Below are 25,134 nucleotides of genomic sequence, written 5' to 3' on the forward strand. Positions count from 1 at the left end.
TGGTTTCATTAAGACTACGTGAGAAGCTTTAAAATGTACTCCTCTAAAACACCAACTATAGTCAGCTCCCCAATCTGATATCTCCAGAAGCATTAATTAGCATTATCACACATTTGCATTCTAATGAGGTATGGTGGGTACACATTTTTTAAAAATGCAACATAAAAAAATTGAAATTGAAGTCAGAATCACAGTTAACATTTTTTCTTGTAAGTATGCTCATTAAGGGATAGAAATAGTAATTATTTTAAAATTCTGCAAATTTGTAATCAGCATTAGGCCCAAATAGTCTTAAATTGGATTTTTTCTGTCTGAAACGTGCTTCTTTTTTGGATAAAGTATCAAAATTTGAATTTTTGGATGAAAATTCTTCCAGATTAGTTTAAAAATAGTCTAAATCAAACATCCTCCTATCCACACTTTCACTGTGCAGAAAATGCAAATGCAACATTTAATGAGCTCTAGTGTATGATGCCCTATAGTTTATGTACTTATGTACTAGGCACATGAAGTTCTGGAACATCACATACCTTCTAGTTTTCACATAAAAACAATTTTCACAATGAATACCCAGATGGATTCCACCTTTTCTTTTTTTTTTCCTAGCAGCACTAGACAGAATTTTTTCATTAATTAAAACATTCATACTTACAAATGTTGAAATGTAATGCAAATGAAAGACTGGCATAAGAGAATTATAATCATTAATTTTTTTTTTTACTATATACTTTCTTACAAAAACAAACTAAGCCTTACAGACAAATATTTATCAGTACCGCCCAACAACTTCTCTCACTTATGTATAGATGTATCAATAAAAAAACCCCAAAAATAATAAAAAAAAAACCTAAACAGGCACTTGATGAAAATGGTTGTACATTAGATTTTTATGTTACTAGCATGAACTCTGTTTTTCAGTTTAGCCATTTACACATGCATTTTTAATACTAAACATGTATTGGGATAACTAGTGTGCTATTACAATGTTCATTCTTGAAATTTTATCTCTCAAAATTACAAGGTAAGATTTCATATACCACAGGAAGAGATAACTGAAAAGAGATATAAAGATGCTAAAATTTTTTGGAGGGGAAAAAGGAAAAATCAATTTTCTAAGAACAAAGCAAAAAAAATTAGCTTGTCTGAACAACAAAACTCTCAAAGCTAATTCAGTGTTTTTACACCAGACAAACAAGGAATGCTGCTAAAACAAAACTCAAGGGAAGGCCATTTGTAACACTGATTTAATATGACAGATTCACAGGAAATCAAAAAAGAAACTACAGAAAAACCCACAGGATTCATAACTATTTTAGTAATCCTTGAAGTTCAGCCATTGCATTTCCATGCTACAGCATCTCCTTCAAAGGACAAAAGAAACATGGCTACAGATAGAGGTCATGTAAATATGCATGATTTAGTAAGGTCCTAAATATTAATGGTTTTTGGGGTAGCCAAAATATTACATGTTAATAAACAAACACCACTGGAAACAGAACTTCAAATAGAAATTCATCTCAGTCAGGAAAAAACCCCAAAACATTTACCTGCAATGAAATTCAACCCTGGAATATACTGTCTTGGCAAGCCCTTGATTGAGAGAAAGCAATGCTGTTTTGGCACAGCCACACATTACACCTAGCCTGCTAGGAAGAAAAATTGGTCTTTAGAAGGAACCTTTCCACCTACACCACAAGAATCGTGTCCTTCCACTCCATGGTGGCTGGTCTGAAGGAAAGCTGCAGTTCACTGCCAGCAGTTCCTGCCTAATGGTTTGTGATGGAAACCCAGCAATCCTGCTCTGGGAAATCCTTAGGCAGTGACTCACAGCACTGCAGCAGCTGCTGCTGACAACAAAAGGTTGAAAAGAGATATGTGTAAATCACAGTACATGGGTATCCCTACGGCTGAATTGTGCCACAATGGCACTCATTCCAGGTGTTTCACACAATCCACAGAAATGCTCGACTAGTACCTGGCTGGACTGCACATGCTCAGGGCAAGCTCTATAACCCTGACTTCAGGACTTTCAGTACCTCCAACAGATCTGAACATTTGAGGATTATGTTCTTCTTTCAGAGAAGGAACTTCCCAGCTATGAACAAGACTGGTTGGAGAAGAAAAAAAGAAGTTCCTGGTAGCTGCCATGACCCAGTATCTTTCCCAAAGGATCACCTTGGCACTTGTGCAGCAGAGAAACTAGAGAGATTTTCCTGCCTGCAGCTCCTGGCACAGCTCTAACTACACATGACCAAGAGCTGTTTGATGGAAATCTGCCTGGGAAATGATGAAACCAGGTTTTTCCAGTGAAGGACTGTCCATTCAACCAAGAGAACTTTCCATCAAGTGCAACAAGTTACTTTCCTCAAAAGAAATAATAAATAAATCATCCAACACAGGACAAACCCTGCACAGGAGCAGACTGGTGAGGTCACAGTCACAAGGCAACTTGAAAAGACAGATGAAGAATGGACTGTAACACAGAAGTTTTGGTAAAGTCTTGACTTACAGAAACAATCACTTAAAGTGACTCGGTGTTTCGTATGCACCCATCCCATTCTAGCCTACTTACTTTTCATCCATATTATATGGAAGTAGTTTTGAATAACCTTATATCTGTTTACACTGTACAACATTTGAAATCAGAGGCATTAACGCAGTGCTTAATTTAGGCAGAAATTTCTAAGTAAATATTTCATTTTATAAAACTGCCTCTCATTACAAAGGTCTATTTTTAAAGCAACAATTAGCAGGTGGATGCAGGTTTTCACTTACCTTATGTGTCTTTCAAAAAATCAACCTCTCCTTTTCTTCTGCTGTAACTATCAGAATAACTAAATGTTTGCCACTGCCAAATCAGTCTTTATTATTCTTCACTTACAACATAGTTTGGAGTCATAAGGGATTTTTAGCTTTATGTATTTCAAGTGAGGCCTGGCAGCACCCGATATATAGGAATCTAAAACTTTTTCCTTTTTTTCTTCTTTTTTTTTTTCAAATTATTCAACAACAATTTGTTGAATCATGCATTTGAAAAGCAATATTCAACCATCTCTAAATATTAATAGGCTGCATTTTCTTCTAGTTATGAACATATTTGATGTTGAGGAGGCATAATAAATTAAAAATAAGCATGTCAAAGTTATCTGTAAATTAAAAAAAAAAAAAGAGACCGAGCTAGGTTTTGCCCAGGCACGCACCAATATTTCAGTCATGTGCTTTTAAATAGTGAAGGAAAGTAGGCACAACACAACAGACTGTGTGCAGCATACAGCAACAGTCTGTATTCTCTTCAGCCAAGCAGGAATTGGGGGAATTATGTTATGTCGAACTGAGCCTTGCTGACCACAAGTTCAGTAAGTTACACCCTCCAGATCATAAATTCTTGATAAATACTTTACCCATAAAAGTATGCTTTTCAGTCTTGGCAGAGCAGGACAGAAGTTACACCAAGTAAGCCCCTCACTTTAGTAGAATCTTTAATGATATTTTATGTATCTACTAAAAGACAATGAGGGACAGGAAGTGAGAGGATCTATCCTATTCATTGTTTAATGGTAAATATTACATCCTTCAGATACTGCACAGAACATCTGTTACTAATGATCCATCAGTTCAATGAGCAATTGATTCTCTATTCAAGACCATTTACAAAATTTAGTTCACAGATATTTAGAAATAAAACAAAATCACAGTCAGTATTATTTTGGTGTTTTGCTTCAAGGAAGGACTATGGAAAAGTGGAATAGTTTAAGGAAACTATGACTAGGGTTATATTATTAAGCTGTGAGAAAAATTATTTTTGCCCTACACAGTCGTGCTTCAGATGGGTACAACACTATGTTTATTCCAGATTTTCATTTTCAACAAAATATCTACAAAATTTGGTATGTAATTGTCACTATGAGGTTTTTAGTAGGTGTTCATTGTTATTAACACATATAACTATACTGAATAATTGTAAAGAATTTACTATCTTGCTGTCAAGCTACATGAACTGTTTTTATTATAAAGGACAGTATCAATTTAAATATTCCAATAAGAGAAGAAAGCTGTATATCTCATGAGACACATAAAGAATAAACATGTGTTTCTGCCAGATGTTCTTTTGCTAATGATTCTTTTTTTATTCCTCCTACTATGCTTAAGTCCCAATACACATGGAGAGTTTTGTTTGATTTTATTCACGGTTGCTTGCTTTTCTATTATAAAGTCCTTTATTTTTCAGTGGGTATGAAGATCTATGCTGAGATATTTGAGCACATGCCTATCCAATTTTTTATTACTCACATGTTTGGACAAGTAAAACTGAAGGCAATCTATTCTGATTTTATGTAAAAACCTAAAGAAATATGATAAAAATTACAAAATGCAGATGAGTGATAAATTATTTACACTCTAATTAAATTTGAAGTTAGAAATGTTATTCCTTGTTCTTTTGATATTTTTATTTGTTTGCAAGCAAAACACACAAATCTGATTATTGCCTTTTTCAAGACACCACTTTGTAACTGCTTCTTAGAATGTATCTAACCTTCCTTTTCTCTGGACCTATGGAAGACCGATGAGGAAGTTCCCAGAATACTCACACCATCACAGAATAAGCTGAGTTGGAAGGACACAAAAGGATCATAAAGTCCAGCTCCTGGCCCTGCACAGCACCATTCCCAAGTCACACCCTGTGCCTGAGAGCATTGTCCAAACACTTCTTGAACTCTGTCAGGCTTGGTGCTGTGACCACTACCCCAAGGAGCCTGTTCCAGTGCCCAACCACTCTCGGTGAAGAACCTTTCTCTAATATCCAACCTAAACCTCCCTGACAACCTCAGGTGGTTCCCTCAGGTCCTGTCACTGAATACCACAGAGCAGAGATCAGTGTCTGCCCCTCCTCTTCCCCTCACGAGGAAGTGCAGATTGCAGTGAGTTCTGTCCTCAGTCTCCTCCAGGATGAACAGACCAAGTGACCTCAGCTGTTCGTCATAAGGCTTGCCTTCTCTGAGGATACTTGGATGAATCCCATCAGACCCAATACATTTGTGAAGATCCAGCTTAAGCAGTAGATCCCACACCATTTCAAGGTCAAGTGGGATTTTATCATTATCACAGTCATGGTTCTCCAGTTTAGGGCACTGAGACCCCTTGGCCAATCATCTGTCTTGAGGAGAGAGGCAAAGAATTCATTAAACACCTCTGCCTTGTCCCTGTCCCTGTTTACAAGGTGACCATCCTCAGCCTGCAACAGGATGGTGCTATTTTTATGCTGTGTATTGCCATTAATACAATTGAAAAAAAAAACCCCCTCTTTTTATTGTCCCCCACAGTTCTGACTAGTTTCAACTCCCTTTGAGCTTTGACCATAGGAATTTTCTCCCTGCTGTGGCAAGCAGCATCTCTGTATTCTTACCTTGGCCCTTCACTATTTTTTCTGTTTGGCTCCTTTTCCTTTATTCAAAGGAACAGCAGCAGAACTAAGAAATTTGGTGAATATCTAAATTTTTATATTTGACAGGATTTGGAGAGATTAAGATATTATGCAATGAAAATGGAAAGAATATAAGTCTACAGCATTTACTTCCTGCCTCCGATCTGCATTGAGAGCAACACCAGCCCTCACTGGGGACAGCTGGTACCTCTATGGGCTCCAGAAATACAAGGCAATCCCACTGTATGGTACTGTTTCAGTTTCTGAGAGGCCTGGGGGAGGTGAGAGCCAAGGTCATTGCATGTTCCTAAGTTTGTGCTGCTCCAGTGCTCATAATGGCTTTTGGCACATCTAAGGTACAGCAGGAAATGCCGGGCTCTCCTAGGCAGCAGGGCTTGAGGGCTGGTGTGCAAGAGTTTGCAACTCCATTTCTCCTGCTCCTGATGCACTTCCCTACATTGGTTTCAAAGCTGTTGAGGCAAAAGAATATTCCTCTAAGCCCTTTCTGTGGTTAAAAGCTTTTTACAAGTCTAAAGGACAGAGTAAAGATAAGTGCGGAACTAAAAATAACAGAAAGATAATGAGGTCTTAATTCAAATCTTTGGCCAAATGGTAGAAATGCTAATTACAAAGTTCTCCAATAGACTGTATTCTGTGTTCATTCAATCTGGCTGTTCTTGCCAGGACATCTCAGAAGTGTGACAGGTTGCTCAAAAGAGATCTTGGATCACATCCTAAAGCAGATCATTAAACATGCAGTAAAAGAGAACTATGTATCCAATATGACATCTAAATCTCAGTAAATTTCATCACTACCTGGACCAGAAGTTGGAACAGTTTGTCTTCGAAAAGTTTTTTGCTATTTAACTCAGAATACGGAAGTGTTTACAGGAACAGAGAAATAAAAAGGCTGTTGGGTGCTCTTTCTTGCTCTGCTTAATCATGTCTTTTTCACAGCCACACAATAGCACTATAAACTGGTTTATGAATAGAAATTCTCCTTCCTTCTGTAGAAATGAACACTGATGCATGTAACTGAAAAAACAAAACAAAACAAAACAAAACAAACAAACAAACCAAACACCCCATCTTATAGATTGTACTTGCATTGATTTTTCCTTCACTTTAATTTAAGGATGTATCAGATACAATAATACATTTCCATCAGGGTGGAGGACTAGGAACTTCCAGGTTTGTTTTGAGGTCTCTGTCAAGAGAGAAACTATTATGTTCAGATTTCCCGTCCTGTTCTGAGAGTCCATGAGAAAGTATCAAGAAACAAAGATGGAAGGGAACCTTCACTGTTTGGTTAAAAATGATTCTGCTATTACAGCAGAAAAAATAGTAGTGTCCCAGAATCGGAAGAAACACTTATTCCTGAAACTCTCTAGGCATTTCTTGCATGCACGGCAACAGTTTTTAGTTAAGCCTTCACACCCACACGCACTCTTCAAATTATTGGTGAGAAATATAGTGAAATTGCCCACCAGCAAATCAAGTTGCAATCTGATAATTGAGATGCAGATTGAATGCAGCAGAAAACAAACACTTAAACTGAGATAGAGCAACATAACTGACTATGTAGCCAGAAGGAAAAATAAACAAAACAATGAACCTCTCCCATAATTTCTCTTGTGCATCTAACTATGAAAGCAGTTGCTTGATTATTAATGCATTTATCTTCCATAAGGAATGATGTTCCTTGATGTCTTTCTCTTTCCAACTACAGTACAAGAAAGACAGCTATCTGAATTACCAAACAGAATTCTATGGGGCAGTCAGTGGGAGCTGACGTTTAAGCACACCATGATACAAAATGCCCCTTGTAACATTCTACATCTTTGAGTTTCATCTGAATTTTTTTCTCAATTTTGAAAGGAATTCTCCATAATTTTCTGTGACTTTACTACTTCTCTTCAAATATACTAATTAAATTATGTTTTGTTGCTGTAAGAATAAAAATTTATGCAAGGGTTGATTCAGGAACATGTAAACTACTGTCGTGATCAATATTGTCTTCTGCTAATCAACACTGCCAAGTTAAATTCATCTTACTATCTTGATCTACTGCCCCACCTTAATAGCACATCTTTGTTGAAGAAATAGTCTCCATGTTCACTGCAAAGCATTAGTAGATGACAGTAGTATCTCTAAATTTGACAGCAAACATGTATTTTTTTAAAACTTCACAAGGCACAACGAATTAACATTACTAAGGATGAGTTTTTAATACTTTAAAAATATTTTCTTTTTATATTTTTTAATAAAAATTTGTAATTTTGCAGTATGTCATACTATGAGCTGGAGTCCCTACTGCATGTCTCTTTGTGAGCAAACTCCAACAGCTGTGCAAACATCAGCCACAAGGTACAGGCATGATGCCAAATGGAAAGCTACTAAATAGATAAAAACATCATGTTTTCACTGAAGTTGCTACTTACCAGAGAATTCTAAGTACATACATCAACAGTACCATCTCAATTGTTTAGATTTCAAAGTGACTTTTTTAGATTTGAGAAGGTTCAGGGGGGGTCCTACCAGTGTGTATAGATACTGAAAGAGAATGTGAAAAGGAGATGGAACCAGACTGCTCTCTGCAATGCACAGTCAATGGACAAGGGGCACAAGGTGGAGTGCAAAAAATCATGATTAAACAGAGCATTAAAAAAAAGCATTTTTATTACAATCATGAGCAAACACTGGAACAGTTTGCTGAGAACAGTTAAGGAGTGTCTGACCCTGATATTCAAAACCCAACTGGACACAGCCCTGAGAAACCCAGAGTGATCAGGGTACATTGTCATCAGAGGTCCCTTTATCGTCAACCATTTCACACTTTTTGATATCAAGTAAAAGGTGACTCTTTTTTTCTCCTCATCAGTCCTTAATTTTATGAAAAAGAAAATTAATTTCTAATAATCGAACATAGGTAATCATAAAACTTTGAACTGGAGTTCAAAAACCTCAAAAATCAACTACCAAGTTTTACAGAAAAGCAAAAATCACCGTTTTATAAGTGCTGTGATTTTCTATAACCCTTTCTGTAATGAAACAGATGCATAATAAGGAAATAATTTTATACTGAATTGAATAAAACTCACCTTCAAATGTTATGATCTACTCTAACTATGAAAGAATTACTGCAGCATACCCATTTTATTTATCAGTGGGAGGAATATACCAATACACACAAAACACTCAAACCATAGAGGAGCCAACTGACAAAATTTCCATTCTGTTCTCCCATAAAGTGAAACAATCTACAGTGTTGAATGGCTCATCACAGAAAAGGATAAATATATAAAACCACTTCTAAGTCTGCTACTGGTGCACAAAATCAGCACAGGCTCAGAAAAATTCTAGAGTCATGTTTCAGTGTTGCAGCTGTGACTATCTTAAAAATTGAAATCTTAGTGAGCAGTCTCCCAGTAATAGGCTGCCTGCTGCTTTTTTTTCCCCCTTTCTTTTTAAATTACATGGGCATGTGTAGGACATCAAAATGGTGCAGCCATTCCAAGTGCTTTCTGCTTACAAGCTGCTTAAAAAAAATGAGACTGACTTCAAAAATCCTTTCGTATTTTAGACGGTCTTAAAAGAAATTCTCAGGATTTTGTCTGCCTACTTTGTAGTCTATTTCACATTAAAATTTTTACATCTAACACTTTAAGAAGAAAATAATTACATCAGTTTGTTCAAGTCCAAATATATGGCCAGGCAAATCTGACAATAACTTCAATATATTCTTAGAATGTGATAAATATGCATTTTCCTGACTAAGTGCAAGAGGTTGATTTATCTGCAAAACTGATGTACCAGGAAATGTCGATTAAAGCCCAAGAAATAAAAAAAATCACCTCATATAGTCATGTTTTTAAAAAGTGGCATTCTGAAACATTTTCCAAGGAAGAAACTTGGTTAGATTTACACACAATATTAATGAGCAAGGCCCGATATAGTCTGAGCCTCCCTCTTCTTCTTCCCCTGCCCAAACTCAAATTTTCTGTATTTCAGGAGTCATCAGTAATGAACACTGTCACATAATCCTCATACCATAAAAATGAACTGAAGGGACTAGCACTATCTACTGATACACTCCCATTTTGTTTGGCATTTGATATGGCTTGCCTTTGCTTTAGTGTCTTCCTGTTCCTAGTGGGATGAGAGGGGCCCAAGAGAATTGAATTTTTTTTTTAAATCACATCATAAATGAAATTGAGAAGAAAGATTTAAGTTGCTTTTGGTGCAGTAGAGGGGTACTCAAATGCCCTGTCTCATATGAAGCAGTTCCCAAACTCACATTTAATTCCTATCACAGAAGAAATATAACATAAGTATATAGAAATTATTAACTCTATACAACAAGAAGTAATGTGTTAATGTTGTTTCCAGAAAACTACAACTAAAGAAAAATTATCCAAATTAGGAAAGTTAATTTCAAATAAGGAGTGAAAAACTTGTTAAGCTAATTTCAAATGAAGAGTAGATTCCTAATGAGAATTCTTAAACGGGGCACAGAAGAACCAAAGGACATATATTCTTCTCAATTCCCATCTTATCTTATTTCCCAACCACCATGATTAGGGGATAAATGTTAGAACAGATCTACTGGAAAGAAATCAACTTGGAAAATAAAGAATGACAACACACTGTCATTCATCAACTGAAAAATATGAGAAAGAAGTGGAACACCCGAAACTGAAGCATTTGAAGCTGAGTTAGTTGATTCACAAAATTTTAATTGGCAAGTATCATTTAGAATTATAAAAGGCATAAGGCAAGTTTAATTTCCATGAAAAAAGCAAATGAAAACAAAACCCAAAGCATCAAATTTTCATAAGCAGGAAAAAGTTTTGTCTCCCACTGTTCAGTTAACCTCCACTGTATACACAAAGGTTCAGGCTTATTTACCAATGCTTTTTGAAATCCTGTTTTATACTATAAACAGTAGCTCTTTCTGTATCTGTATCTCTTTCTATATTCTGTATGTATAAGATACGGTATAATTCAAATAGAGAGGAGGGGGGAAAAAAAAGAAGAGAAAGACATACCTGATAAAATTATGGATCTAGTGAGCATTGATAGGATAAAAGAGAGCAGTGCAGTTTCCATTCCTTAATTAAATACACTCCTTGAAAAATAAGATATAGACCAGGAATTTTTGCACAACTGTAGTATGTGACTGCAGAGTTGCTACTTTTAAAATCCACATAGGCAGCACTGAAATCAGCACAAGCCAGAAGAGCAGCACATATTGCTCTCGTATGTATCTGATCATCCCTCAAACCCCGTTTAGAAGGCAGAGTACTGGATCAAACTGAATTCCTACCTGTGAGCCAGGAAGCATATAGGTGACTTGGATGTCCAATTCTGAGCCTGTCAGTGCAATTTATAGTCAGGGAGGGGTAAGGGAAGAACAATGCAAAGCCAGCATATGACATAGCTGTATTAATTATTTCATCTGCAGTGCAGTTTGCACTGTTTTTATCTTACAGTAGCTAGGAAGCTCCACTGCTCATTCTGCACTTTCATTGTTAATCTACACTCTTAAGACTGAAAGGATCCACACATTAATTCAGAGTTAGTGTGACTAGACTGGAATGGGCTACTGGGTCAGAGATTCTCTCAATGGCTTTAGAAACACAGATGAAGCTTCTCACAGCCCAAATCTTTTTCTAATTCACCAGGAGGGAAGTATAAAAGTGAAGCATGAAAAAGTTCTTGATTAAATGAAATCAAATCTGAACAGTGAAGAGTGGGAGGCATTGTACTAGACAGGCTTTTCTGATCACCACCAAGACCTCCTGTCTCCTAAGACTGAATTTCTAAGGACTGTCTGGTTCTATTAGCACTGTACTAATGCTGTTCCTATGGTTAAAACATATTGTCTTCTTTCAGATCAAAGAGATACGTTCACAATAATTTATCTTTATTATTTGTTTGGTATCTCTGATCTAAACAGATCAACAACATAGTTGTTGTAGTTACTTTGTAGTAACTTTGTAGTTAACTTGTAGTTAACTACAATTGTAGTTACTTTGTTTTGACTTCCACACACATAATCTTCTCTACTTAGTCACCAAACTGGGCATGGTTGTCATGTAAATACAGGAGTGGGAGGTAGGATAGGTAAGGAATACATTGGCAGTTGTAAGCTGGGTCCTTCTTACAGGGCTTGATAAGTAAGATAGCAAGTGTCCTTAGTCTCTGAGGCCCTCAGGATCTGTTCTTCTGCATGTCAGCATACATCACTCTTTAAAATTTTTACACAGAAATTTAGATTTCAACAGTCATTGCACCTTCAAGACAAAAACTGTTAGTGATAGGAAGAAATTCTAAACAGAGAAATATGAATGATAATCTGTGATACAGTTTGAATGCATTAAATAATGTTGTAGAAAGTGAGGAAACCTCATGAACCTGTGAGAAGCTGCTCGGCACTGAGTACCACAAACATGCATACTGCAGAGCACCTCCCATGCAGCTTTTTGCTTCCAGCCAGCATAGCATAACTTGAATATGATTAAATATTTAGTATTTTTGCTACATAAGACTTCAGAAACTATGCAAATATTATGTCAAAATGCATTAATTTCAGAAGGTAAGAAAAGAGCCATGTTGTAATCTGTGTCATTTCAAAGTTGCAAACAAGCTGGAATTCTTCTCTTGTGTAATAACCCTAGTTGTTTCAACAAACTAAAGTGAACTTCCATGTCATCTTTTTAGACAAGTTCTGGCCATAATAATCTATTTTTCACTGTTGACAGGTAGATGTAGTGCTTCTAAACTACAGTGAAAACCAAGCTATATTTAAATGTGCAAGAGGAAGGGAAATGGAATAATCTATATCTCATGCCAAATAGAATGATAATCAGAACTATTTCAGTATTCAAGAAATAAAATTAAAATGCCACCAGTGTCTAAAAACTTATCAAAACTAGCATGACTTAGGGAGTCAAAACTATCAGGCAATCTCAACAACAATCTCAACTGCCATTCCCTCCACCTTTAATAATGTAAACCAGTATGGCTGCACCTCAAATCCTGTGTCCAGTTCTAGATGCCTCACAACAAAAGAGACATCGAGGTGCTGGAATGTGTCCAGAGAAGACCAAAGGAGCTAGTGAAGAGTGTAGGACACAAGTTCTAAGAGGAGCAGCTGAAGAAGCTGGGGATGTTTAGCCTGGAGAAGAGGAGGCTCAGGAGAGACCCTATCACTCTGCAACTCCCTGAAAGGAAGCTTTAGCCAGGTGGGGGTAGGTCTCTTCTCCCAGATAACCACCAACAGAAAAAAAATGGACATGGCCTCAACTTATGCCATTGGGAGGTTTAGGTTGGATATTTAAAAAAAAAAAAAATACATTCTTCACCAAAAGGGTTGTCAAGCACTTGAAGAGGCTGTCCAGGGAAATGGTCAAGTCACCATCCCTGGAGGAATTTAGAAGTCACATAGATGTGGCACTTAGGGACATGGCTGCAGTGGAGTTGGCAGTGCTGGGTTAGCAGTTGGACTCGATGACCTAAACAGCCTTTTCCAATCTAGATGATTCTATATATTTATGATTCAATATTCTATCTTTATCCAGTGGGTTTAGTAATTTAAAAACTTTTTTTTTAGTTGTTGAAAATGCATTATCAATCTCTCAAAATTAAAATGTTTAGTTCTTTTAAGTTCAGACTGAAAGTATCAGACTAATAGTGCCCAATCTCATTTGCTTTTATTAAACTGAAGTTTTAATTTAATGTTGACAGCCATGGCATACACAGCACAGTCTGTTGACCATTTTTCTTTCCTGTAGACCAAGATCCTCCTATGGAAACAAGTCTGTTGAGTTAGTGGGAATGAGCAGACAACTAAAATACTACTGTATTTGAGGAAGAACAAAGCGTACATTTCCTGATCCAATTAAAAAAAAAAAAGTGACCACCGTAATTCTCATCAGGGACATATTTTAAGATATTGGTGTGCATACAGGTAACATACATAAATATACAAGGTCCTTGAAAAAAATCTTCCTATAGTTAAAGAACAAACAGAAAACAAGAGGATCCAGATTAGTAAAGAGCCTCAGGTGAAATGCTACTTGTTTTGATTTTGAACACTATTGAGTGTTATTAGATCAGAGATTTATAAAATACTAGCTATGCTAGAAAAGCTACCTCTAGGATCTGAGGGAAAAAATATCATACCTGTAAGTCCAGTACAGGTTTTCCTGTCATTTCTTTTTATATTATCTTGTTAAAGTAAGAAAGGAAGACAGTTGGAGACAAAACAGTTCACTTTCTTCCTCTTAGTAATTTTGTGAATAGTGCATCACTAAAACAAGAATAGTTCAGACAAACTAGACATCCCATTGCTTTCATGTAATGCACAACAGGGAAAGAATGAAGGAGTTTGTTACTGAAACAGAAAATCTGCATTCTCCTGATCATGGAGTTCTGACATTTTCTGCAGTTGTGCAAATGCACTTAACCTGTGCATTAAGATAAAGGGAAGAAAACAATAATACATCATGATCTCAAACATAAATAGCTGCTAAAAACATAAAATTTCTTTCCCTTCCATTTGTATTCTGCATTTACTATATCATCATACAAAGTTACTTTGTAGTTGCTTCACCTAAAGCTCTTATCAAAATAAAGTTAATTAGTGGGATTGTATCACTTAATGATGATACAAAATACAGTTAACAACTTCAGAAGGCATAGCATATATTTAAAGAGAATACAGTGCAAAACCATTGAGTCTGCACCAGCTCCACAAGGACATTTGAGTGCTCACTGAATTATTTCCAGCAAACTATGTACTGACTATAGAGCAAATGTTTTCTTTGTAAAAAAGCACTTGAAACTATGAATTACTATGTACAACCCCCAGTGTTTTATTCTTTGCAGAAATTTAATTTTAGCATAAACATGTAACTAAAAGGCTTTAACTTCTTCATTTGATATTAAACATTTATTTGAAATAGGAGAAGAGGTGATACCAGAAAAAAACCACATGTATTTCTACAGGCTATTGGTAGCAGACAGCTGTCACTTCTTGGCTAAAACAAGGCATAACCCAAATGTCCAGATTTACAAGAATTAAAAAAATTAATATGACCTTTCTGAAGAAATGAAAAATTAAAGGAGAGAATAACAGGTTTTGAAAGTAATATAAATTCAAGAGTGTACAAGTAATCTGGAGTGTTATTGTTAGAAGTAAGGCTAACAAAAGTTCTACAACAAAACAGGACAAGAAACCAGCCCATCCTGATACCACTTTTCTTTTTCTAATGAATTTCTTTTCATGTGTAGAAGAAAGTGTTATACTTCTGATTTTACTGCCACCAATAGGTAGCATGGTTTCAGAATTTTACATGATTTAGACCAATACAATAGAGATAGTCCTACAGAAACTGTTCTGACTAGTGGTTCTGAACAGAAACAACACTTCATCGAGATTTTGAATCACAAGCTTAACATAAACCAAAGGAAGACATTGGTATGATAAATAAATAATGCAAGAAGTGAGTTGAAATTTAGTAATAGGTAATTTGCCTTCCCTGTGGAAAGAGATAAGAAGTTCTTTGTGTAAGTTAGGTCACTTATAAAAGCTTGACAGAACACTGATAAAGATTCCTCTTGGCTTTACAGTTAGTAAGATCAGAATAAAAATATTCACTCTTAAAACACAGTGTTGTGAATTGAAAATCATGCCTAAGAGCTTTTATTAAAAAAAATAGAGTAACTATAGTTAGATCAGCATGAAGCACTGTTAAATTAATCTCAACTAATGAAAACATCATCACTGCCACAAGAAAGCAAATTAGAGATGAAGCAGAGAACATTAATGAAGGGAAGTGCCAAGGAAAAGTCTGCATTATTCACTGTTGAGGCAGAAGTGTGACCATGCTGCAAGAGGACACAATCTCACCACGTCACCATCCAGCAGATCACAAGAAACTCACAGCAACACCACTCCTGATGTATTATGCAGACTTCAGTAACCAGTGTCATAGGAGACAGCAGGGAATTTTACTCTACTACCAAGATTAGAGCAGCTATAACCATTTTTCTACCGCTCCGTGTTAATCTTCCTGATGTTTTCACGACTTCTTCAGAAAAATTAACTTCATGTGTTGCAGAACCCACCTTCATATCTCCTTTACCTGCAAGCAGACTAAGGCCAAAACCATCCTGCTGACAGTGAAAAGTATCTGATGAGAGGCTTTCTCTCAAGCTGTAACTCGGTGGGGTCAACTTCCCTGACACAGCCATGTGCCTTGCAACCCTTACCAACCCTGTGCTGCCTCTGGCAACCACTTTGCCATTGTCCTCTGTGTGATGTCTCAGAGACATCAAACTCACTCAGGTGTAGCTAGCCAGCCCTATACTTCTTCACTTTTCCAGAACATGCAAAACAACTGTTTGTCAGATAAAAGAAGTCCATTTGCTCAAATTAAAAACAAATAAAGAAACAAATAGGAAAGCACTTGTGATTTTGCTCCAACTTGCTTCTAACATTAGTTCTTTACTCCCTCACCAGCCATGTTTTAATTTCCACTAGTAATTAGTCCTTCATGATATTTTCAGATGCTGCTTTTCGTATGCAAAAGAACTTGCAAAGCAAAACATATCAAAGTTTTCACCTGCACTGGAGCATAGCTTATATCATGTGTCAGAAGCAGTTTTAGTACTAATAAAAGAACATTTAGAAATGTTTAATTGTAAGGGAACATGCAGGTAAGAGTTTCACACATAAGTTGATATGGGTTTAAAACACTAAATCAAGAATCTGAGGGGAAAAAGTGCCCAATGAGGTTGAGATACAAACCAGTAATGTCAAAAATACCTCTGCTCACTTCCTTGTCAGATACTTTGTACTCAGTTTTAAAATGAGTAAAATTTATCAAATCAGAAACATTTTTACTTCTCAAAAGATCCAAGATAATAATATAAAATCAATAAAATAACCAAACAATCAAAGATTGCTTAATTGCCAGAATCTTTCCTTTTAAACTAGGCAATTTTTTGTCTCTGCAATAGGTCATGTTCTCATTCCACAAACAAACATGAGGCTGAACACTTAGTGAAGCTGCTGTTTCTATTTATACACAGGCCCATGGGGTTTGCTTTAAGCATACATGAACTACAATGGGATGACAGGAGCAGGGTTTGTGGGTGAGGCACATTCTACTGCTTCCCTGTCCCCACACCATGTTAAAAACGTGCTCTTGAGAGGAAAACATTATTTTATTAACACAGATACATAATGCATAATAGAGAAACAAAAGAGCAGAATAGGGAAACTTTCATTCAGATCACCATTATGACACATTAATAAATGCAGGGCTCTAAAACCAAACTGATCACAAAGCAACATCAGAAAGAACCACTGATCCATAAAGAAACTATTTTGCTCATTAGGGGTTTTTTATTGTTTTTGTTTAGTAATGTTCTAACTTGTGCCTTTAAGTATCAGCATGACTTGCTTTCAGCTTGCTTGATATTTTTATTGTCCTTCCTCTGTGGGCCTTTGTCACAGCACTTCCACTTCATACATGTCAACTGAATGTTTGATTTTGTGCCAAAAATTATTAGTGGTTATTACATATTTATGTAAAATCTCTCTTTTTACAGAAGCTTACCAAGCCCTTTAGAACAACCACACCATCTTTACTCAGAACTTCAGAGTTTGTATTTTTATGATTTGAAGCAGATGAGGAAATACAACACAACCTTTTGGAAAGAAGTTAAGGCTCGTTTTCCTACCCACAATGCATCATCACAAACAAAGAAACAGTTGCAAGACTATCCTGATTTTCACTCACATAGTTGCTAAGATACTAACTGCATTTTATTATTACACATGATTTTCTAGGAAATTCTTTTCATCAGAATATTGGTATTATAGCAGTTTTTTTCTATTGCTTTCAAGACTGAATAGTTGCTTTTATTCACATATAGTATTTATTCAATAATTACACAGAAAAATAATTTTCTTTTTCATGACCACACATTGTTCACAGGCATTCTGAATTTTATGGTTAACACATTTCTTGTTTACTTTTCCCAGTGTTACCAGCACTACCATAAAACAGGATCCTTCCTAGATTTAGTTTCTTAAGGAAAAAAATATGTTTAATCATGGTATTTCACCATCAGCTACAAATTTCATTTGTTATTCAAACATTCCCTTTTCAGTTGCAGTCTATTACACTTCTATTTTCAGTACCTGAGAATGCATGATATTATTTTCCATGTCTTCATTAATGCCTTCTTACCTCTATGTCCAGTTTACAACTTCATTTGGCATAACTGAATTACTTCATCTTCCCCCTACCTTCTCGATATTTTGAAACAATATGCTTTTAGCTGCAATGTAAATTTTTACTGAGGAACCACTGGAAAAGGCTGAAGTCTTCAGTTTTAATGAGAACCAGCTTAATTAAAAATAAAAAGAATCTACCAAATTCCTTGGAAAGTCTTCTTAGTGTCTTACATCCCCTTATAGGTCTTGCTAGCAAATTAATCAGCCTATTAGAAAATAGAAATGTTATCTCTGTATCTGGGTTTTTGGGTTTTTTTTCAGACTACTGTCAATCTCAATTTACTCAATAAATTATCTATTACTTTTAAAATATCCTTTTAATAACTAAAATACAGTCAATTTCAATAGGTTTGAACCTGAGAGCATATTAACAGAATAGCAATTTTGGAATAAAAGAATTCCAAAAACTCTCAAAATATTTTTGACACATTTTGCATCAACATGGTACTACATCTGACTTAGTAATTTCAGTTCTTTGTCCTAGCCTAGAATAGAGATTTACTAGAGATGACATTTTAAGATTTTGTTGTCCTGTTTTCTGGTTGACTCTGGTGATCATATCCAGCCTTTACAAAGCTGGTCGTGTGTTTCATAAATTACATTATCTGTTCTGTACTGCAGCACTCAACTCACAATTACTATAAGCCTAAGTCTATACTTCAAAATATTTGTAGGGAAACATAATCCTTCACCAGAGCTCTCTAAGGGTAACAGTGTGGTTAGGGTGTTTCTGTGACAATTATGCACATGTATATGATGGATTTACTTACATATTCCTGATACAGACTTCTTTCTCTAGGAAGAAGGAAGATTTTCTGAAGACTTTTTCATTAATGATGAGGTAGATTAATTTTTTTCATTGCTTTATTTATTGTTTTTAGTTGGTTCTGTATCATGTGACTATTATTACAAGGCAAAAAAAAAAACCCAGGAAAACAAATTCCAATGAAACCAATCCCCATAATTAGATTTACATCATAGGAAACTGCATTCCTATAAGTGTGGTCATAGGATAAATGCCCTAAACTACAAGCAGTTATTAAAGAACAGAAAAGACCAACTTTCTTTTGAAGGAAAACCACTCAGAAGAAAGATGGCAGAGTGCAAAATTACATATATTTGCATAGCTCTGCCTAGAGGAGATGAACAGTATAATATACTGTGTTCTTTCTATGACCTCTCATACACAATTCATTCAGTTTTGAGCAGCATGAGAAGCAAAAAAATAAATGCATTCTCAGTCAATTATACTCAGTTGGCCAGCCTGTAGGCAATAAAAAACATAACATCTGGTACTCCAGAAACCTACATTTTATACCAGGTTTGTATTTTCCAGCATTAAAGGAACAAAACATAATTACAGGTTTTTAATTTCTCACAAAACAAATTATAATCAGATGAAAATCAAGGTTCCTTTACCAAGAACTTGCAGCAGTGCAGGCTGCAGGCTGCAGGGGTTGCAGCTGCTGGACTTTCTGAGCTAATTACTGGTACAGTGAGGAGCATTTACCTAAAGCCAGGGAGGGGAAAGACCCCAGTCTGGATAACAATTTGGATTATGTTTAATTGGAGCTATGAAGCTTAATGTCGTTCAGGAATCAAAGGCATTTAGGCAAAAGATACTTTTAAGGATCTGAGCCATTTTTCATTAAGTTAGGGAAAGCAATAGGAATGCTCCAGATGCCCCAAAGGAAAAGGGCAATCTGTCCCACAGAGTTGCCCTACCGATGTATGCCCATCTGACTCTGCAATGACTGTGTGAGCCTGCTAACTAAGTTAATCACCCAGCCTCTCAAGTGATTTAGCCTATACCAGTTTTCTCATTTATATCTGGAAGCTGACAATGAATGCGCTATGAAGAATCTACTGTATTAAAAGCATCTCTAACAGTATCACAGAACCTGTTTTAACAACCTTCTAGAAATTATTTAGAATTACACAACTATTTAAATGCACTAGACTGCTACTTGGTAGCATCCTGTACCTCTGCAGATTTAATTTAACTAAACAGTCTTCACAAATATAATCACTGATCTCAAAACTGAATTTTCTATTCATTTCCAAAAGGAATACCTCTCTAATTATGTCTGTCACTTTAAGAGAGTCTCCCACCCATCTAAAATCCTCTGAAAGGAAGGGCAGTCATTCTGGAAGATTGAAGTACACATCAGGCATTATTTGTAGGGATAATAGGACTCTATTTTGCCTCATGAGGATTTTGTTTTTTGCTGTGTAATGAAGTGTCCTTTTTTTCTGCACATTGGGCAACCACTAAAACCCTGATGTAACAACTACTGTAAAAATCATTGACTATATCTCTTCAGTCAATTACATAAAGTATCTCTCTCATAATGAAAGAACATGTCCAGATCATTAAGCTCTAAAGCACAAGGTAAGATCATCTGTGATAAAGTTCAACAACATATTAATGACTAATTTATTTCCCATATGAGGGAATTCCAAGAAATTTTAGTTGACAAGCAATCTTTTTGTAAAATCCCAGTAATAACTGTCATCCCTAACAAACCACAGTTGTAACCTAATTAGGTATTGATAACAAAATCCACTAATTTATACTGTTTTGTCATTCTGACACATATAATTAGGCTCATCACATTCATGCTGGCAGAGTTTAAAAAGATAGCCAAATGACTGTCAAATCTTGGTGGGGCAGAATTCAAATTTTCATGAACTTCAGTGAATGTTACTTGTCTGAGATCTTCAAGGCCCCCTGCTTCTTCAAAAGAACTCTGCCCTAGCAGAGTACTTGAATCCTGCTGAAGTCAAATGGGCTGAACACCACTTTCTACAACCTCCAAGATTATAGTTTTTGAATGTAACTGTCAGTGTAAAAACTGAATTGGGAAATAACTTCTGAATTACCCATTTCAAATAAAAAATGCACCAAAAAAAATATCAAAAAGCACGAATTAACATATACAAGGAAAACCTTTTACCAGGTCACAGTATTTGTGTACTCTCAGCTGGAGGTGGGATGGACTTTGGTGCCAGGCCCCATATCAACAGATCCCCAGGAGCCCCCAGCCCTTGTTGCACCTTGGCACTATATACCCATATGATACAAAAAGGATCTACACCACTTTTATTTATAATTTTTAAGAAATCACAAAGTAGTAAATATGTATAGTAAATATCTACAGTACACAGCCACGCTAAGTATTTACTGCTAATATTTAAATATGAATGATAATAGTAATCACAATCACTAATATGAAATATGCTGTAAAAAATGTCACAACTATGTAACTCAAAGCTCACTTTTTTTTTCATTACTCTTGCATACTAAGCAAAACACCAGAAAAATCCAGCAAGACTGTGCATCAGTGCAATTAATTTCTGTATTAAATACATCCATTTAATAGCACTGCAAATCACTTTCCCATGCAGATTGGTATTAACCTATGCTGCTAAAGCACTGTAGTTATTCAGCTGTTTCATACATATAGTTCTTTTTATTGTTTTAAAACAGGTAGAAATTTTATATACCCAAACATAAAGGTAAGTGATGTTCAAAAAAGACAGCAAGCAGCTCCTTTTTTTTTTTAAGACTATGGTCCAATATTAAGCAAAAAATTTAAAAACACCTAAATGGAACAGTTACAAGATGTAAAAAAGAAAATACTTTTGCAAAAAGACTAAAACAAAAACTTTATTTTCTGAGAAAGCCTGGTGAAAGGAGGAAAACTTGCTAAATATCCTGCTTCCTTAGCTATTTCATTAATAGTTTCCATACCATAAAACTCACAATGCTTATTTGCCTGTAGCCTAAATCAGAAGTTTCAGCTTCACTTAATGTCACATAGACTTGGCATTAAACCTGCCTGGCTTGTGCACAGGTTATCCTTCTCTTATTTGTTAACACTAATTTGCTCCCATCTCCCCTTTCCAAAGGTGCTTAAAAGCTTATTAAACCTTTAAAGTCTTCCTGATGAATCTGTATTCCTATGTTTGAACAAGAAAAGATTCTGAAACCTCATATGAGAATGTCCACATGATCGTCTCCAAGAGCCATATCAAAGTTTCAATTAAAACGCTTTTTAAGACTAGTATCAAACAGTAATATGGATATCACTCTGCTATTCTCCTTCAAACACTAATGTATACCTGAACAGAGTTCAATATCAAGAAATTAGAATCATGTGCACCATAATGTATGGACAGTTTGTGTTTTCTTTAGTGACAGTGGAAATCAATGAATGACCAGATAGATTAAAGCATCATCTACATCTGAGAAACTTGAGAGTGCAAAGAAACTGAATGGAAATAATTTCATGGATTTGATAAACAGCAAATTTAAGTGATTGACCTATGGCTTCATATGGCATCAGAGGCAGACCTAAGTACACCTGAGCTTTTCTAAATCACAGATGAATGTATTTTTTTACAAGACTCATTTCCTCACTATGCACTTACATCCCATTTACAGATTCCCAAGACTATAGTCTCAAATTTTTCATTTTGTATTCAAACTACTTCTGCAGACTGAATTAGTAGAATAGACTGAATTAGTGAATATTATTCCTCACTGCTCTATTTAAATTCCTAACTAGGTAGTTTGAAGCACAAGATTGCGTTATCTGTAACTTATTAAAATTGTACACGTACTTTTATCCCATAAGCAAAAGTTATACCTCTGAAAGAAGGCTGTTCTTTCAAAACATGGCCACTCTTACTTCTAATTTTTTTAAAATAAGTATTTTTTCTAATTAGATCCCTGTCATGTAACAATCACTTTCAGAATGAGTATAATTGAAAAACTAAATAAAAATGATACAACATTGGTTGATATTAGGGGGGGTTACCCATATGATATATGTGAGATGTAGGCTTCAGGCTATCTAAGACCTTTTTCCATTTAAAAAAAAAAAAAATTGCCTCACTACCTTCAGCTTCACCTTGCAGGAGAATGAGACATCTTAGAACAAGAACAGCATATGTGTAATCTACAAAGGCAATTTGTTCACCATTGATTGAATGCAGTTGTAAGATCACTCTCAATTTTCCTGCAATGTTTCCATCAGCGGAGTGACTCCGAACAAAGAAAATTAAAAATTATTTACATTACATTGTCTCCTCACTCCTTGATGCAATTACTCCTCAGTCGTAAGAAATAAAGATTAACACTTGCAAATAATTATAAGTTTTCACTGAAAGTAAGCATGGAAACAATATCTAGGTGTTCAAAATAGGAAAAAAATACATTTCTCAGTTTTTCAGAGGAGACAATAAATTATGAACAAAAAGAGACATCTTCTATAAGGTAGAGATAGACACATGAAGAATTTCACCATTCAAGAGCATTCCTACAAACAAAACAAACAAAAAAAAAGGATAAACTGCATTAAAAAAAAAATAAAACCAGTAAACTGCTCTGCAGAAATCTCACAATTGTTTCCATAACATTTTAACCTGGTATATAACAAGAATTATGAAGTATGAAGCTGCAAAGTATAAAATTTTGTTAAACTAAACTTCATGTTATATTTTGAGATGTAAATTGACAGCTTGCTTCAATCAGTGGAAACTAAGCTCTACCAAAATGCCATAAGGCAAGAATTAAAAACCATCCTATGTGTTACTCTCAACGTACTCAAACCACTTTGCTGAAGTTGCAAACCTTTCAACTACAGTGAACTTTTCTGTTGCCTCCATGTGCTCCATAAAAATTTCTTTTGCCTCCATGTGCTGAGTAATATTGAACACGTCATAGCTACTAAATGACAAATAAGGTTGTAGGTTCCTACTATGCCCAGAAAGTGGAAGGAACCATAAAGTACTGCCTTATTTTGCTGAACTCTACGCTAACCAAATGTGATAAAACAAGCTTTGAAAGATCTCTATACAAAACTTATTAAAAAATGGCCTTATTCAGTTCCTGGATGTCCTAAAGGCCAGTTATCTCTGAAATACCAAACAGAATTTTAATTAGATTTCCCAGCCAAAAAGTTTGTATATGCCATTGTAGTAGTAGAAAAGATGTTAGACTTTGACTCAAAAATAAAGCCACTGATGTCAAATGCAGTGTATTAATTACTTTTGGAGACAAGGGGTTAGGAGACCAGACTGCTTAGATGAGAGCAAGCACAGAGACCTCGTTAAATAATTTCCTGGAAGTTTCTTACATAAATCAGGTGCAAAATATCACAATATTGGCAATTTATATGGGCATATAGGCTGAGTTAATTTTTTCTTTTAAAAAGAGGAAACATTTGATTTTAAACTACGCTACTAAGAACTATTTAAAGAGAAGCATGCTTTCATTTTTTCTAAATACTTTGCCTTTAAAAGAAGAATTAACAAGATCAAGCCACACCATGGTATTTTCTCATCTTTTTTTTTTTTTCTCATAAGCAATGAACAGAGACAAACATAAATTAAGTTGAAACTGGAATGTTTGTGGAAGGCAAAATAATTGCCATGTGTCCTTTTACTAAAACAGAAGAGAAATGGGCAGATAGAAATTTTTTACACCAACATGAAATACTGATGAATTTTATATCTCATAACAAAAGACAGAAAAACCCCTACATATGTGGATATTGTCCTAAAGTAATCCTTAACAAAACTGGAGTTTGAATGGCTAGCCAGAGTCCTAGCTGCCTCTTTCTAAATCATTATATTTTCATAAGGAAGAAGAATTCAGTGAAATAGATGATAGTAACTGAAAATATTAATTATGATTTTGGCCCTTTGAGTATTTAGCAATTAACTGTTTAATTTTCTAAAATGTTGTTTTTGTCTTCTACACTATAGAACAGGGTATTTTTTCTGATTTCTTTAACAAAAAAAAAAAAAAAAAAAAAAAAAAAAAAACAGAAAAAAACCCCAAAACTTTCTTTTAATTTCAGCTGCAATGTTTTTTTCTAGCTGAAGCTGTTTGGTTTTTTGTTTATTTTTCTTTTTAAATAGGCAGATTCAAAGCAGAATATTATCTATAAATTTAAACTATAAACATTTCATTTAGGTTTCTATGTTTCAAATGTTTTTGAAACATTTCAAATGTTTCAGTGTCCATTAAGAAATGTTTAACTTTTCTAATTTTTTTTTTCCTTAACAAAAAACAATAACCTGTTATGACAAGCTCTGGAAAATAGGTCTGGCTATCAAAACAATAATTTTTAGATAATTATTTATTTTTTCACTAAATGAAGTCTCTGCTGCAGATACTGAATTTTATGTTTTTTAAAAAATGTATTTTTCAAAGACATATTTGTATTAAATGTTTCCAAAATATTCCTCTAAAACTGTGGAATTAAAGATTCAAAATATTTTAGAGTTTCCCTTTCATAGAAAATGCAATGTATGGTTAAGAAAATAATGTTTTAGATAACTTATAACATTTTGCAGTTTGATTATGCAATTACATTTATTTTGTAAT

At 35.1% G+C, this 25,134-nt stretch overlaps 1 protein-coding gene across 5 annotated transcripts in view; it reads right to left on the reverse strand.

Annotated features, from left to right (window-relative positions):
* Nucleotides 1–25,134, reverse strand: part of PPFIA2 (PTPRF interacting protein alpha 2) — a 264,534-nt gene that overhangs the window by 227,149 nt on the left and 12,251 nt on the right. For 2 of the 5 annotated variants that reach the window (XM_062491233.1, XM_062491234.1), the window contains exon 2: nucleotides 13,221–13,227. The exons of the other annotated variants lie outside the window; for them this stretch is intronic. In XM_062491233.1, the coding sequence (XP_062347217.1) occupies nucleotides 13,221–13,227 (7 nt within the window). The remainder of the gene's footprint in view (nucleotides 1–13,220; nucleotides 13,228–25,134) is intronic. 5 annotated transcript variants of the gene reach the window in all.

Source organism: Cinclus cinclus, chromosome 4 (genome assembly GCF_963662255.1).
Source record: "Cinclus cinclus chromosome 4, bCinCin1.1, whole genome shotgun sequence".
Taxonomy (NCBI): Eukaryota; Metazoa; Chordata; class Aves; order Passeriformes; family Cinclidae; genus Cinclus; species Cinclus cinclus.